The 16,224-nt window shown below is 40.8% G+C and overlaps 1 protein-coding gene across 6 annotated transcripts in view; it reads right to left on the bottom strand.

Moving 5' to 3' along the window:
* diaph2 (diaphanous-related formin 2) overlaps nt 1–16,224 on the bottom strand; it is a 373,465-nt gene that overhangs the window by 51,804 nt on the left and 305,437 nt on the right. For all 6 annotated transcript variants that reach the window (XM_055016416.1, XM_055016421.1, XM_055016420.1 and 3 more), the window contains one exon: nt 14,169–14,304. In XM_055016416.1, coding sequence (XP_054872391.1) covers nt 14,169–14,304 — 136 coding nt within the window. The remainder of the gene's footprint in view (nt 1–14,168; nt 14,305–16,224) is intronic.

Below are 16,224 nucleotides of genomic sequence, written 5' to 3'. Positions count from 1 at the left end.
GACTGCTTCAGGTGCATTAACAATCAGCTTACATCACAACAAGAAAGTGCTTTGATTCTGAATGAGCTACAAGCAACCCTTGCAAGTGTACGAGTGTTGAGACAGAGGCCTGTCACTCAGGCCAGAGCTTTTTTTCAGTAAACAGCTGGGGAGGAGGAAAATACACTTAGAGTTTAGTTTAGAGTTTAGAGGAGCCTCAGGATGAAAGCATCCAGTGATGGTCATTGACAGATATTCTTTCTGTGGCTAACGCTGGGGAGCTAAGTGCTCTTTACAAAGATTTAGTGTGGAGCCGCTCAATACCCAGGCGCTCTATCATTGTTCAGTCAATGACACCGGGACCGGCCTTCGAAAAACATTCCCTCTGCCCACCGTTCCAGCTGTCGTGTGGATCCATGAAACCAGAGTAGTGGCAGCAGTCTGCATGGCTTAAGAGACAGGTATGAGACACTTTACGTGCTATAAGGCCAACAGCGCGACTAGTTGTACCCAGACTGTGCACAAGCAGCATACTGCTCAATGGTAACAGGGTTCAAAAATAAGCTTAGGTTCTATATCTGGGTCATCTATCTTTATGCCCTAATACTAATGAGTCAGAGGGGCACCCTTTTTATCATTCTGGTCCAGAAAAGACATTATTTTAAACTAGGATCATTAGGGTGAGTTATTGTGGAGCTGGAGACTTGGCCATCAATTCTTTTGCATATATGAGTGAACTAGCTCTTCCCCAGTGTTTACCATCAGGGTCCAGGCATCTTGTTTTTGCACTGTGTACAGCTATAGCTGAAGGGAAACATTCGAAAATAAGTGGAGACAACTGCTACTTCCAGCACACAGCACTTTTACAAGTATTGGTGTGATCAATCTGTTGTTACTTGCGTGTGCTCAAAGAAACACAGTGGGGCAATTTCAGTTCATGTACAAACCACACTGACACAGAATGGTACCTGATTGATTGAAGAAAATGGCACATATCTTGCCATTACCAAAGAAAGCCAGACCTGCACATGTTTTCCCTTTACCTTTAGCAACAAACCACCTGACCTGCAGTCATTCATGCAAGTAAAAGAAGACAGTACAACTAAGAATAGAAACATGTCTTATGCAAATATTCAAAAAAGCAACTCTTCAGTCATACTCACTAATTTTACTCTCTATCTCATTCCTTCTCTTTCTTCCTCAAGTCCTTCCCAAGGGCTACTTTGAAATCTAAGTATCTGTTCTGGCTGTGTGCTGTGCTTAAAAGCAATCCCGATTAAATCAAGCTTAATTAGACCAGCTTTATCAGAACAAAACCAAAGCTGAGCCAAGTAGTGCTTATCTCAAATTGCAGCACTACACCTCAGATAGCAAGCTCATTGGTTTAAGGGGGGGGGCATGGGTTTCGTCTCCTGTGGACCTGAAGAACAATATGGTGAACAACTTGCAGCTTCTATATCTGTATCAACTCCCAAGATCTTTAGCTACTCCTTCTTATGTAGGCTAGCAAGGACACATTGTGAGTCTGACAGAAGGCAGAACGTGTTAAGTGGCAGGTAAACATTTATCTACAACCACCACGGTACAAGAAACTTTTTGACAGCTCCTTCTTCACTGCCTTCTTCATGGAGACCTAAACATCACAGGGGGCAACTGACACTTTGATCAATTTGTCCTACTTCTAGCTTAACTGTAGCACAATTCATCATTTGTAATGGCCAGGACTTGGGAGCCCTAGAAGACTGGGGTTCAGGGGGAGAACTGCAGACACAAAGAACTAAAATGACTAAAATGGGAAGCATACTCCCTAGTCACCTCACAGTGCTCAATTAACTTTGTCCTAAGCTGTCCAAAGCTTAAACCCAAGCAGGCCTCTCTGTCAGCAAGAAACGTTCGCAAATGAGCCTTCAGAATGTATGAACCTATTAACATAAAAACACACTTATATATATATATATATATATATATATATATATTACAAATCTGCAAAGACAAAGTAAGCACTTAGCAGTGCAAAAAGAATACTATTTGACTACACTTATTCCAGTAATCCTCAAAGCAAACTTTCTACATTACTTATTGTAACATTGCCCACTTTAGCAGACATTTCTGCCTCATTCCTGCAATTCACTCATCTTATTTTGAGCTGTTAAACCTAAGGCAAATATTCATCTGCTTCTCATTAGCAGCACTGGTACATTGCAGGGTGGGGAATTACAGAAAAGCTAACCTTTTATGCCCAAAGATCTTTCTCAGGAGGAAAGATCCCCTCTGCTCACAGGAAATTGCTTTCTAAATGGGTTAAGATGGGCTAAGACCCAAGACATTGACAAACCCTTCCAGTGATGAAACACCTTGGTGGGCACCTCAACAGACAGCCTTGGGGTCCTTTAATGATCTTATTAAAGCTTGTGGAAGTGTGGAACATGGTTGCGGCTTTTTGCACTTTTAGGTATTTTCTTAAACAGTTAAACCTTTAAGAGCAGGAATCAAGCTCAGTGAAACTCTAGCTTCCAGAGAGAGATGATGAACCTGTTCTATATTTTTCCCTTTGATCCCCGCCTACCTCCAATCCCCCACCCCCCACCACCCCTCAATCCTTTACCTGAGTATCTGGCGGTACCTGGACCCTGAGGCTGTGCCAAATGTAACTGTGAGCCCTTGGGATTGGTACAGTCTGTCATATATATTTACAAGCAGCAGTATCACATTTTCTAATTAGGAGGGATAACAGAAGCGATGTGCTCTCAGCAGGACTGGCATAAAAACTTCACACATTAGATTAGCTTTTGCCTAAGAAAAAAAAAACTACTGTAAGAAAGCAGCTGCGATGTACTATTCACCAGTCCCAGGAGCAGAACACTAAGTCAAATTTCGACAGAGGCAATAGAAGGAAAACAAGAAGTAGGAAAAGAATTAGCTCGGATTGCTGTTAAGTGTCACTAGTCAGTGAAAAAAAATATATAAAGGAAAGAGTGAAGGAGGAGGAAGAATTTAGAGACAAACACAGAAGGCAACATAGGAGAAAAGTGAAGAGTTCCAGTGGGTGCGGCAGCGCGTGCTGTGGAGTGGGTTATTGAGAGGAACTAGTGGAGCAAGACAAGACACAAGGTCATAAAACACCTTCTTGAACACTTGACAACCTGAGCCCTTTGACATTTAATTATTTCTAAAATATACACTGCAGTATGCAAGCACAGGCACACGGACACTCAGCTGTAGTTAAAACATGCCTACACATTTTTAGTGACACAAATGCATGTTGTATATTTGCATTTGAGTATTAGCTCTACTTAGCTGCTATAAATGTTTAGTTCAAATTTCTCGACTGACAAGTATGTGGAAGCTTGACAGGCAAAGACGGCAAGATGAATGAATGGATAGCGAAAAGGAGATTGAGGGCCTGCTTTGGCAAATGTCAAAAAGATGACCTACGCTCTACGCTGCTCTTGGCAAGAACAGTTACATGAAAACAGATTTCTAGCCATGTCTTTAAGAAAACCAATGTATATTGAAGATTCCATAAAACTCTTAATTGTCAGTCTAAGACCAGAAAGGAACAAAATGAATAAGCTTACATAATGTAACACGCGACATTTCATTTCTTTACTTCTGCTAATTAAAATCACTCATCAACAGCACACAGAATATGTAAAGCAAAGTAAAAGAACAGCTGTCACCTCAAAAACGTGACAAAGCTTTTCTCTCAATCATTCAAGCATTAAACCTTGTATGTTTTTGAATTAAATGCTAGGCTCTCTTTTTAAACACCAAAGGCACTGCATTCCTATAATTATACAGCAGTATCAACAAAGCCTGTTCATAAATTCAATTTGCTATCTGTCATCTCCTGCATGTTGTGCTGAGGAGAAAAAACACAGTGGATCGATTGAGAACTCAATTTTTGATGGCATCATATGCAGCCTTCGTGATTCATGTGGGAAAAGAGAGACAAATAATTCTTAGAATTCCAGAGGCTTCTGTCTAGCACGTACGGGTTTCTAATCTGATGGCAAATTATGTATGCCACGAGTGAAACTAGCGGTGTTTCAACTAACAGTGGCATGTTAGTTGAAAAGATTCAACAAATAACCGCAAGAGCATCCAAAACAAATTTCCATACAGGAAGACATTTTAATCAATCAGAAATATGTATAGTCTCCTCTGAATGTAATCACAGCATTCTCCTCCCTTTCCAAATCAAAGTGTTTAACAAAATCAGACGCGGGAGAGATGTCTATTATCCACTACTATCCGCTATCCTTCCACTAGCAAATTCCTAAGTCTAATTTGCACTGTAATGAGATCTAATGAGAGCTTACAGGCCTTGTGCTTGATAAATTGAAATCACTGTGAGAGAAGAACACAGTGAGAGTTTAACCTCACCCCAATCACCCTCCATGACTCCAGTAGAGATGATGAGAAAGAAAAGGAAGAATGAAGAGGAAAGGAACAACTCATTTCTAGTTTTTTTTCCCCTGCTTGCTGCAGATTGTTTTTGAACACATTTGAGCCCATCTGTTCCCCCACAGAAAGTCACCTGTGCAATTAACCTGGACCATTAGCCGTGAAACAAAGGCCTCAGTGGAGGGAGGAGGGGTAGTGCTTTATGGCCAGGTGGAGAGGCAACAACCACACTTTCTTTTAATCTCATCTCCTCTCTCTACTCTCCGCTGTATGCACCTGGTTTTGTGTTATTTTCACACCTGAATTCAGGCTCAGCCACCTAGATATACACAGCCACCTGCATCACTCAACACCCCCTTCCGCCTACTCCTCTCCTGCCTGCTCTCTAACGGTCTGCCTTTGAGCTGAGTAACCCCCTCCACAAGCCCTCCTTCCCTGCTACCCCAGCAGCTCCTAATACCCGGGCAGACAGAGACCATTACTGCCATAGAGAGCACAGAGCACACAAGTGCCCGAAGGATAGCAGTCCTACACCTGTTAGATGTCTTTCCTTTGTTTTTCCCTCCCACCCCCTCTTTCACCACCTCCATGCAGTCCAACCACCCAACTCTGACAAAAGCTTTGACACAAAGAGATGAGGAACTTTTCCGAAAAGGCCCCTGTCTTTAATTTTGAAGTGTATGCGTGTGCATGTGTACAAGTCCACTGCAGTGAAAAAGGAAAGGAGGAAGGATGGGGATAGAGGGGAGAGATTGCTAGTAGAAAAGACAAATTTGTTTGCTAGTTTATCTGGATTGTATTACTGTAACAACTTGATTAGCAAACCCACTCATACCCTCCCTAACTCAATTAGGCATGCCCCCACAACCCTCTATTGCAGGAGGAATGACAGTGTAGCTCCTACTTTACTCTTGCTGCAATGTCCTGCCTGGCGCCAGGATCAGCAAGGGAGGGAAGATGTTGAGTGAGGGACGGAAGAATGTCTTGAGAATGGAAAAGGTAGGTGGGAGGTGAAAGGTGCATTGTGTTTGACATGCATGAAGTACAGACAAGCATTGGAGCTAGTCTGGCCTGGTCACTGCAGGCCTGATCTCACACGCTGAAGAAAAAAAGAGAGATGTCCTGACTCCGAGAGACTGGGGGAAACGTGGAGAGAAGTTGGATGTCGACAAGGGAGAGATGAAAGTGGATTAGCCGCCGTGGCGATTTGCATTCTGTGGTGGAACGAAAGCCCCAGCGATGCCCTGAATAGCTGGATGCATGAATAAGTAAACAAACAAAAACAAAAATAAACCCTCCATCTGGATGGATGCTGCCAGGCCCCAAGTGAGAAACAGTAGGGAGGGAAGGCTGGGAGATGGGAAGGGGGGGAAGAGAGAGCCTTGTATTGTAGCCGTCACCGCGCTCAGATTCCTCTGCCATCGTTTACTTCGACTGCCTGAGGCCCCCTCCTCCTCAGTAACCATACTGCTATCACCATCTATCCACTGCTTTTGGCTAGTTTGCCCAATAACACCACCAACACACAAGGGAGAGCTCTAGCCCAGCACTGACAGATGTTAAGTTGACACACTTTCTCTGAGCCACATGGGGTCATCATGTCAGGGTGCCAGCAGGGCCAAGGGAGCCTGTCCTCACAGCAGATTAGCCAACTACTGCCCCTTTTCCATAAGCAAGGTACTGCTAAATTTAGCTGCAATATTGTAGACCCTGACCCATATGTATTTTTACTGACCTCACAGCTTGGCATATCCTTTAACGGTGTCTGCTCTTAATTTAGCATTCCCTGTAAACTGATAAAACTATATGGACAAGACAGAAATCATCATTTAAAAAGTTCAGCTTTTCGTCATATTCAAGCAGCTGTGCAATGTTAAGAGCTGCTTTGGTTTGGAGCTTAGGTTAAGTAATGTATTTCTCCGTTTGATGGTACCTAATAAATTCTAAAATCAACATTTTTTTGCATTCCTCTGCTGTTCAAAGCACCTGGTTTGAAACATATGTTATCTAAAAAACAAAAGCAAACAAATAAACAAACACAATTAATTACAATTACAATGCACCTTTATCAGAACCAGAAACTGTAAAAACTGAAAGAATTGTCACATTTTCACTTCACTGTCAGTGCTTATTCAAAAAACATTAAAAATCTAAACTGTAGGTCTCATTTAAAAATTCACCCAAAATAAACCATCTGCACTATCCAGATTCTGCAAAAAACATTCTGTGCTCTTTGGCACAAACGTGATGCCATTAGTGACTCAGCTGTGACCAACAGTCACGTGGCAAAGATTCAGGGCTTTTGGCTGAACTGGGCTGAACTGCAGGCTGTGTTTACACAAAGCAAAGAAAGAAGTATGGAAACAAATATAAGTAGTAAAACTTTTTTTTTCTTCCCCCAGCATTGTTAATACTTGAGGGAACTTGGAAAAATGAAGTGCATTTTGATTACAGGTCTTTATTTTTTATTTTTTTTCTAAAATAAATAAAATATTTGGTAATAACGTATGGCATGAGAACTTCTTTATATTGCAGAAAAGAGTTCTCTCCACTTCTAGACATGAGAGGGAATGGTGCTGTTGTGCATTGCAATCTGCTGCGGTGTCTTTTTTTAAGGCTACCACTGAGACTTGCTAAAGTGAGCAATTGTTAAATCCTACACTTTTAATTGCTTAAATACAATCTGCATACTTCCTGCTGTCGCTTGATGTAAAAATGGTTTTACATGCCAACCACAGAATGGCTTTCACTGTAAAACAGCAACAGGATACGTAGTCTTGATCATTAAGGACAACAGGACCGAAATCTGTCAACATCAAAGGTATTTTCAGTGCACTCAGCAGATTGGTTTTAAGCATCGCAGTGGTAGAGTGAGGATAAAGCCACAGTGAGCTGGTTAAACACAGAAGTGCAGGTGACTGGGGTTTTTTATTGCAGTTTGGGTGAACCTCTAAAACATTAACAAGCTGAAAACACCTTTTACTGTGCTTTTCAGACATATGGACAAGAATAGTCTTGGGTTCATATATCAGTGCAATGCCAACTTCACAGGCTCTGATCAAGGCAAAGTATATGACAAGGCATTTTAACTGTACAGAGATACAACATGTGTGACTGTTCATACTGGGGTCACTTAAATGACTCCCACTAATCAAATTAAAGGAATGTCAAAGAGGCAGTGTCAGTACACTGAGCCGCAATAAACATTCTGGGTTTCATCCATCCAGTCTGGTGTGGATTCTCCGTTTTAAACACGTTGCACATTTGGATGGCGGATGCAGAGTTTTGGAATCCAGATCAAGATAACATCTGAACCAAACCCCACATGGGCTGTTTGCATCAGTGAAAGGCGGTGCTGTCTGGGGAAGCTAAATGGATTTGACAATGGGATTTGATGGTCTTTGTAGTGAGGGTAATTAGGTTTGATTGACTGTAAAGTGACTGGTGAGGTCCAGATCTGGGAGGGGAAATGATCAGACACTTGAACCACCCACAAATTAATGAGATTCAACTGTGCCTGAGCTGATTTCACCAAGGAGAAGAAGAACATTTATGAAAGCAGTGGGGAGAGAGAAATAGTAAGAGGGGGGATGAGTGTAGTGTGTGTGTGTGTTGTATAGATAACTGAAAGAGAGACACACAGAGACACAGATGGAATCAGAGAGACAAAACAGCAAAGACAAAGGCATCCGATGCATGTCTCCCTTACTTAACTGAAAACTTTAAGGTGCAATCTAGTGCTTTTTGTGTTTCTCCTCACACAGAGGAAGGTGTCACAAAAAAGCACACATATTCAACTTGACAATTTGATGCATAAGACAACAGACAAAAATGTGTGACAAACTATTCACAGTTGCTGCTTTTAATTGCTAATCAACTAAGGCATTTATCATAAAATCCTGAAAGCCTCCTTGTAAAGCTGGGGTTGCTTTCTTTGTGCTGACATTTATTTTTGGAAATGTATGACAAATATTATAATCCTGGAGAGTAACGGATGACTATTTTATTGGATTACTTTGATTTACAGAATGTTAAATGTATTTAAACCTCACTTGTTTATTAATTTATGAATAGTACTGTGCTGAGATGCAACCGTCTATAATCTCTGTGCCGTCTTTGCCTTGAGGCAGATTCTGATTCTGACTGGAGATACAGCACAATCTAATATGCTGTTATTTATTAGGATGGGTGTATAACGGCAGATAATCCTGGTGCCCTTGTTCCTGTCTTTCAAGGTAATGACGGAATTCACCAATCCATAGGCAGGAGTTTACGAGCAGCCCGAATGCAAGGGCAAAGAAAAAAAATGAAGTTTGCTGAAAGTTTGGTTTGCAGTGACATCTGTATGCAGATGTAGTTAAAGATACCTCATTTTTATAACTCATCAGAAAGTACAAATATATTACCAGTCATGGAAGGCATCAATGCCGTGACATGGATATTATACTTTAGGGAGTAAACTGGAAGGAAATTCTGAACGTTTGTACCATAGATCATTGTTAGATTCTGGAAATAGTCTGTCCTTGTTCGTTCTATTCTCTTTCAAACATGAATGTCAGCTTTAGCTCTATAATACTGACTTTGTTTTCTAAGCTAAGCTGAAGAATAGTGAGCATCTCTCGAAGAAACATTGCTTTTATCTACTTGGGTTCCTGACCTTCACGTCTCTACAAGTTATCTCCCCTGGTAATATTGTTTGCCACGTCTGCTGTGCTGCACAGACACTATGCAAACCTAGAAAGTCAACCTGTCCACCCCACCACTGCTTGTCAGCGCTTGTCTATGATCACCTAGCTGGCATGGCTGCGACGCAGGTATGCACTGGCCTACCGGCAGCTGTCAGTGTCACACAAAGCCATCAATCCAAATCTCCACCACTGTCACTTCTGACAGGGCTCTGTCAGCCACAACCAGTCAGCCAGCTGCACAGAAATATGTCAATTTAGTTTAGCATGCCACACTAATAGACACTTGAATTTGGAAATTTTGTTTCGGTAAACAAAAGTAAAGAAAAAAATCTAACTTGCTGAGTTCAGAAAAAGCATTGTGATGAGAAACATGTGAGAGTTATAAAATCAATAGCATTGATTATAATAAACTCTTACGCCCTAAAAATAGCCACATCGTTCTGTGGATGTGGATCTTAACTGTGCATTATGTAACAACTGTTATCATAAATCCACTTTTTAAAGTTATTCTGCAATAGCATTAAGAGCTGATGCAAATGAAGAATACTGACTTGCACAAAAAATAAATGAATAAAAAAACAATTAATTATCAACAATGCAGTCTGAAATGAATTCAGGCCCATTATTACCTCACCTTATTAACTTATTTTGCTCATACTTAGTATATGTGATGCTTTTCTGAGAGGAGCCCACTTTTATTTATGTAAACATACACTATTTCATCCTGAAAGTGTGAAAGGTTGACAAGAAGGATGCATAAATAGAAGCTGCAGGCCCATCATTGTCAACATGCCAACTGCTCTCTGCAGAGAATCTCAGAGACATGGAGACCTCATTCTAGCAGGCTTTGTTGAACGGGGAAAATGCCTGAACAACTATCACAGTTTTAAAAAAAAAAAGACCTCTGGAGAGGAAAGGATACACAATAATTATACAATGCAATGAAAGTGAATAAAAAATGAGAGCATTATCTGAAGATTAAAAACCGACTAAACTATTGGAAATTTTGTTTAATATCTGTGACTGTATTTTTGACGTTATTTCCAAACTTATATTTTATTCTGTTGGGCTAAGTGGTAAGTTTAAACATAAGCATAGAATATGTAGGATGCACAACCTCTTGACGCTGTTTGAACAAAGACAATAGCAGTGAAGGTGATTATAATATGTGTTCAGTAGCTATACTCTAACACACACATACTGTGCCACAACCTATTTTTCCACTACAATATTCCCACAGAGCAACCCAGTGTATGGGTCCACATTTTGCTGGTGTCTGCAAGCTGTTGCAGGTGGCTGGGTGGGCTCTAACTCAGTCTGTAAAAAAATAATCACTTTGCAAATAAAACTCAATCATAAACACAGCAGCTGTGAAAGCTCTGAGTGTGTTTTTAGGAGTTTAGTAATACTGTCCCGAACAATTTTAATAATCGATTATTACAAAAACCTAGTCTTCCAATCAAATATGTCTGTCTTGAGATCTCAGCTTGGTACATTAATAAAGCTGGATAACATTTAATGTGTGTAGTCAACCGAGGTAGCAGACAGTCGGTACACTCATAAAATGGTGCTGTAAAGCTCACAGGTTACAGCCAATATGCTTCTTAACTTTATATTCTTCAGCTTTTCAGAGGTCCATGTGGTCAAGAGGACTTTTGAACAACCTGCTGCAGCTATTCACACACTGAGATCTATAGTAGGTTTTACATTTTACATTTCTTAGGTCTAAGAGAAGTCAGCAGCACATGTAAAACACCAAGTTTTTTGTTAATTTCTCTGTGCTACCTGGGAGAAATGCATGGACTAAATAAAATGTTCCACTAACTTTTTATTTCCTGGTTTGTTTATTCTTATGTGCCCTATGCCAAGCTGCATTGTGCTCAAAGAAGCATGTGTGCTTCCCGGCTCTGTTCAAAGCTTAGTGAATTTGACTGGGGTACATAGTTGACATGTGGATTCAGACACTTGCCCCAGACGGGGGCACCGACCCCGGTGATGCCAGCCGAACAGGCGGCCAGAGGGGCCTGCTACTCCTCACAAATGCCTTAGAGAAGGAAAGTCCAGATGCTCTACCATGCTCCGGCTCTTGACACACTCAGCATGTTGCTTGTGACATTGTTTCATATGCTGCAATAAAATATATCCTGCTGCGCTGAACCATCTTTGCCTGTTTCAGACAGAGGCATTAGTTTGGGTTTATTCTGCAGTGTTCAACAGTGAAGTAAAGTGATTTAGTAAATGTTGAACATCTGGTCAGTTCAAGAGACTATGGAAATCCACTTAGAGCAAATTAAAACAAATGGGGTGACTGGGTAATGATTTCATAAGCAATTTCCTACATTAGGATTTCTAATACTTCACAAAGAAAACGTGTTTAGCGCTGCACTTGTCTCATCTATCAGTCATGCTTGTTGAAGAAGTATGCATGTCAGTGAACATGGAGAGAGCATTAGCTCAAGTTTTATCAACTGGGGAATGGGATTTTTTTTTTTTTTTTATCAGTTTCCTAAAAGCATTTGTCTGCTACCCCTCCCCCATCCTGGTGCCATCCTGGCAAAAGCTAAATGAATTAAACTCTCATTAAATATGCATTTCATTGTTAATCATTTGCAAGCGAAGAGGATTAGGTTGCAATTTGTGAAATGACATAAAATCTATCCCTACTCAAAAATAGCCTCTTGAAACTGCATTAAATACAATAGTATGATCCATCAAACAGTCTTTTAAGCAATAAAATGAGTAAATCAGTAAATCCATAAAATAAGATAAGACACTGACCTGTGCATAATTCTCATAATACAATGGCCATATGTTTACTCCATCTGCTCATGCTAATGGGTTTACAAACATAAAAATGCACTGTATTCAGGTCAATGATTCTATCTATCTATCTATCTATCTATCTATCTATCTATCTATCTATCTATCTATCTATCTATCTATCTATCTATCTATCTATCTATCTATCTATCTATCTATCTATCTATCTATCTATCTATCTATCTATCTATCTATCTATCTATTATTATTATTATCAGTTTATTTAAAAAGGGACCATGTACAATATTAAACATAAATGTTTCCATTTGATGTATTGCACCAGAGTTAGCTTTAAGCTAATTTCCATCTGCAGTCCCTTCCCTTATCTAATTATTATATCTATATTACAAAAGTTAAATCAAACTATTTCAGTGTTTCCTGTAGCTTTTCAACCTTTAAAATGCAAAATTAATGTAGAAAATGTTTGGACATGATTAATTAATGCTAAGAGGAATCAAACAAGCCTCTTTGTGCTGTACACCACCTTATTTTCCTCAACCTTCACACCAAACACGACTGATGCTCGGCATGAAATATTGATGAGAGAAGTCTCCACAAATAACTAACTCTTCAAATATCTGAAACACATGTAGAATTTTAGAACAGAATGGGAGAGAAGAGCCAAGACACTCAAGCCAAGGCTGTCAACTGGAGAGGGAGGGAGGCACAAAAAAGAAAGTGTGCAACAGAAAAACACTGACTACCCCTGCTACTCTTGTTCCAACCAATCAGCTTAAAGAGAAACTTAGAGAGAACACAAGTGCCAAACCACCCAGCTGCTGCAACCTCCAACCTGCTCCTTGCCCAAGTCCACATTTCTATTCACAGGATCCATTTAAAGAGTTCTGTATCTGATTGTCCTTTCTCTGATTGCATTGCACATAGAGATGAGTACACAAAAAAGAATTTCAAGGTTTAATGAAAATATGTTGTCAATCTAGGTATGAACCTTGACAGAGTTTTTAAAAAAAGACGGGGCTTAGTACTTCTTCAATTTAAAAGTGTGTATTTCAATAACTTCCAAGGTCATTGTCATCACGACAGTGCAACGAGCCAGGTGTTGGTGCGGAGGACAATCCCTGCTATCTCCAAGGCTGCAGGCAACGTTGCCCATGTCATCCTCATGTTTTATTCATACAAGTCATATAATGGCATTCAGAAACCGAGATCAAAATCTGCTCTGGCAGAAATATTTAATATCATACCTACTTCTCTATCCTTCTCCATCTGGTTAGCTAGAATGAGAGAGAGGGGTAGACAGCCTCCTTCAGCTCAGCCATGTTGGATTATTAAAAGTGAAGCTTTCAGAGAGGTCACTGCTCAGGAAAAAAAAAAAAAAAAACTGTAGCATGCATCAATTATCTTGGAGAGTTTGTGGCATGCTGAAGACTGTCTTGTCACGTTTCCCAATGTGGCTGAGCTACAGAGGTCCTTGGCTGGCGCTGACATTTAGAAGCTGGTGAATTGTGGAAATCCCAGTCTGTTTGTCAAGAAAAAAATGGACAAAAGACCACACTGACTGCTTGCAAAGCCCTTCCAGGCTTGAAATTCCTTCTCAATGTCATTGGCATAACTAGACACAGGCATCCGGCTCTGTCACTCTAATTTTTCATGTGTGAACAACTGCAACTTACACTGATCAATACGTGGTTTACTGGCATTGCTGTAGGACAATGGAGTAATTCTAGCGATTCACAGCAACAAATATTACATGCTGCCTCGACTGGAGAAATGTTACTGCTGTTTTTTCTTTGATGTTTCTCGCACATGACTGATGAAAAACTTAGAACAACAACACGATCATGTTGGAAATGCCATCTACAGAGTAATTCATCCTTTTCTGTCAGCAAAGCAAACCTCAGCTTCCTAACTTTATGTGACCTACATTTTGTGCGTCCTTGCCATCTTTTCAAAGTCTCAGAGAATGAAAGAAATACCATCTAATACCCAAGATGTACAAATATTTCAGAAGCATTTATACTGCAGGAGAAAATGGACATATCATAAACAATTATCCACAAAGTAGCAAAACCTTTCTATTGTTTGGAAGCATTGTAACAGCTATGGAAGTAAATATGAGATTCCTTCACAGCTGCAAAATAACACTCCCCACCCCCAACTCCTACACATTATCCCCTTGCTTCTGAGTTCAAATCTGTGTGAAGCAAAATTCCATGAAACCCCCATATTTCCATCCTCCTGTTCTCGTCTTCCGAACTCCCCACCTGCCTCCCCGTCTCCGTGTCTGTGGCGACACGGGGAGAAGTGGCATACCTTTGTTCATGTCAATCAGCTGCTTCTTCTTCTGCTGGCGCTCCTGCTTCTCGCGCTCTGCTTTCTCCTTCGCCAGCTTGGCTCTCTTGATCTTCTCCTCCATCTCCCTCTTCTTGTGGTTCTCCTTCACTGCTTCCTGATGAGGCACACACACACACACACACACACACACACACACACACAGATAAAAATCAGAATCTGGCTCCTGCCATCACCACTCTTTAGTGTCTTTACTACTGTATAGCATTCAGAGGAGGCAGGATGCCATCAGCAAATTCTTATTCAGAGAAGGGTTTGATACTCTGATATAAGCTGCTGGAATCAACAATGTATCATTCCTCGGTATTGGGTTTCTTTAATACAAGCCCATTTGTCTTCAAAGCTTCTGAACTGCTTCACATGTTTCCAAGAGCACAAAGAGTGTATTTGTTGTCAATAATAGATGAATATAGCCATTTATCCATGGTTTAAAAAGGCCGGATGATCATTGCACATATGTATCACGCTAGTATGTTTCCCTTTACAATCATGGGGAGTCATTATGAGAGAATAGGAAAGCGTTGCAGCAGCGTGGCCGTCTCTAAAGAGAGGAAAGAGATATCATCCTCCTCCTCCTTCGTGACCAGCTGAAATGTCAGGAAGGAGTCAGAGAAAGAGAGATAATTAACAGTATGTATTCGGCCTTTACAAATTTGTCAGTTTGTTCTGGCGCCAACAGAGAATAAGATGCAACCGTGTGACCTTTGGAGACAACAAAATGTTCTCCCATCCAAGGCCCGTGGCACAGCCCTGGACAGAGCCTGTCGTAGGTGTGAATATATGTGTGTGCGAGGTCACACCGTATGTGCATACATGCATATGGGCCTGTGTGTCTGCCTAAACCGGAGTCCACGGGCATGTGTGTACTTCTGCTCATCTGTGGTGTCCCCCCTTATATATGCATATGTGTGTGCATCAGTAAGTGAAGGCATGGCCCTGTCTATGCCCTGATATAATAAGTGGCGACAGTAGGCCCCCCATCTTATGCCCCTGTGGTCCTGATGTGTGTGTCGTGTTGGCAGCTAAGACAGAGGGATTACGGGGATTGTGGGGAAGGAACAAGGAAAGAGCAGCTCATCATGCCAGTCAATAGCAGAGCTTTTCTCCATGTCCAAGGACACAAGCCCTCATTGTCACTGTCTCCTTGTTAGATGACAAGGGCAATGAGAGAGAGAGAGAGAGAGAGAGAGAGAGAGAGAGGGAGGGAGGAGGTGGGGTGATAATGGAGAAATCAAGCAAAAATGAGAGAAGCAAAATAACAATATACCAGAGACGAGTGGGTGAATTTTTTTATTATAAGCATTGTGGAAACGCAATAAATATGTTTTGTCTCTGTTGCCATGACCAATCAGTGAACAGTCACAAATCAACCTATATTTTATGGCCACTTCAGGGCTGTGTAAATGACACAGCAACACTCTATATGGGCTATTGATTGCATGCATTTTGCTGCTTGTCTAAATTAGACTGGACGTGAGCGGTGCTGAATATTCAGCAACAACACAGTTAATCTGATGATGGGCAGCTTCTTCCTGTCCTCATCCACTGACAGGATTCAGTTCAGTTCCGAAGTAATATCACTGCAATGCTCGACATCTACCGCATAAGTTGGAAGATAAATTATGCAGATTACACATAAAATCCTGTTGGCAAAACTTATTTTAAACAAACAACTAATTCTGACTGTAAACATGATTATGCAACATAATTATGTTGCTCTAATCAAACAGCACCACTAATTACCATAGCACCAAATATGTGTTTACTGTTCTCTTATTTCTCCCTTTGCCATTCTCTTTGACAGCCCCCATTTTGCCACCGGCAGCAACTGATTGTATCAAATCTCATTTTCTTGGCAACTCTGTATACTGTAGGAGGGCATATAAGTGAATTCCATCCTCATGTTTTCAAAATTCATTTTTAGTACACAAGGCCAGATTTACACTTCAGTGAAACATAAGACAAGAGATCATAATATATGAGTGAATTCCTCTTAAATTCACTCAGATAATATGAA

Source organism: Amphiprion ocellaris, chromosome 13 (assembly GCF_022539595.1).
Source record: "Amphiprion ocellaris isolate individual 3 ecotype Okinawa chromosome 13, ASM2253959v1, whole genome shotgun sequence".
In the NCBI taxonomy this organism is placed as follows: Eukaryota; Metazoa; Chordata; class Actinopteri; family Pomacentridae; genus Amphiprion; species Amphiprion ocellaris.
Note: the sequence above shows the minus strand (reverse complement) of the source record. Positions and strands in the feature narration are given on the sequence as shown.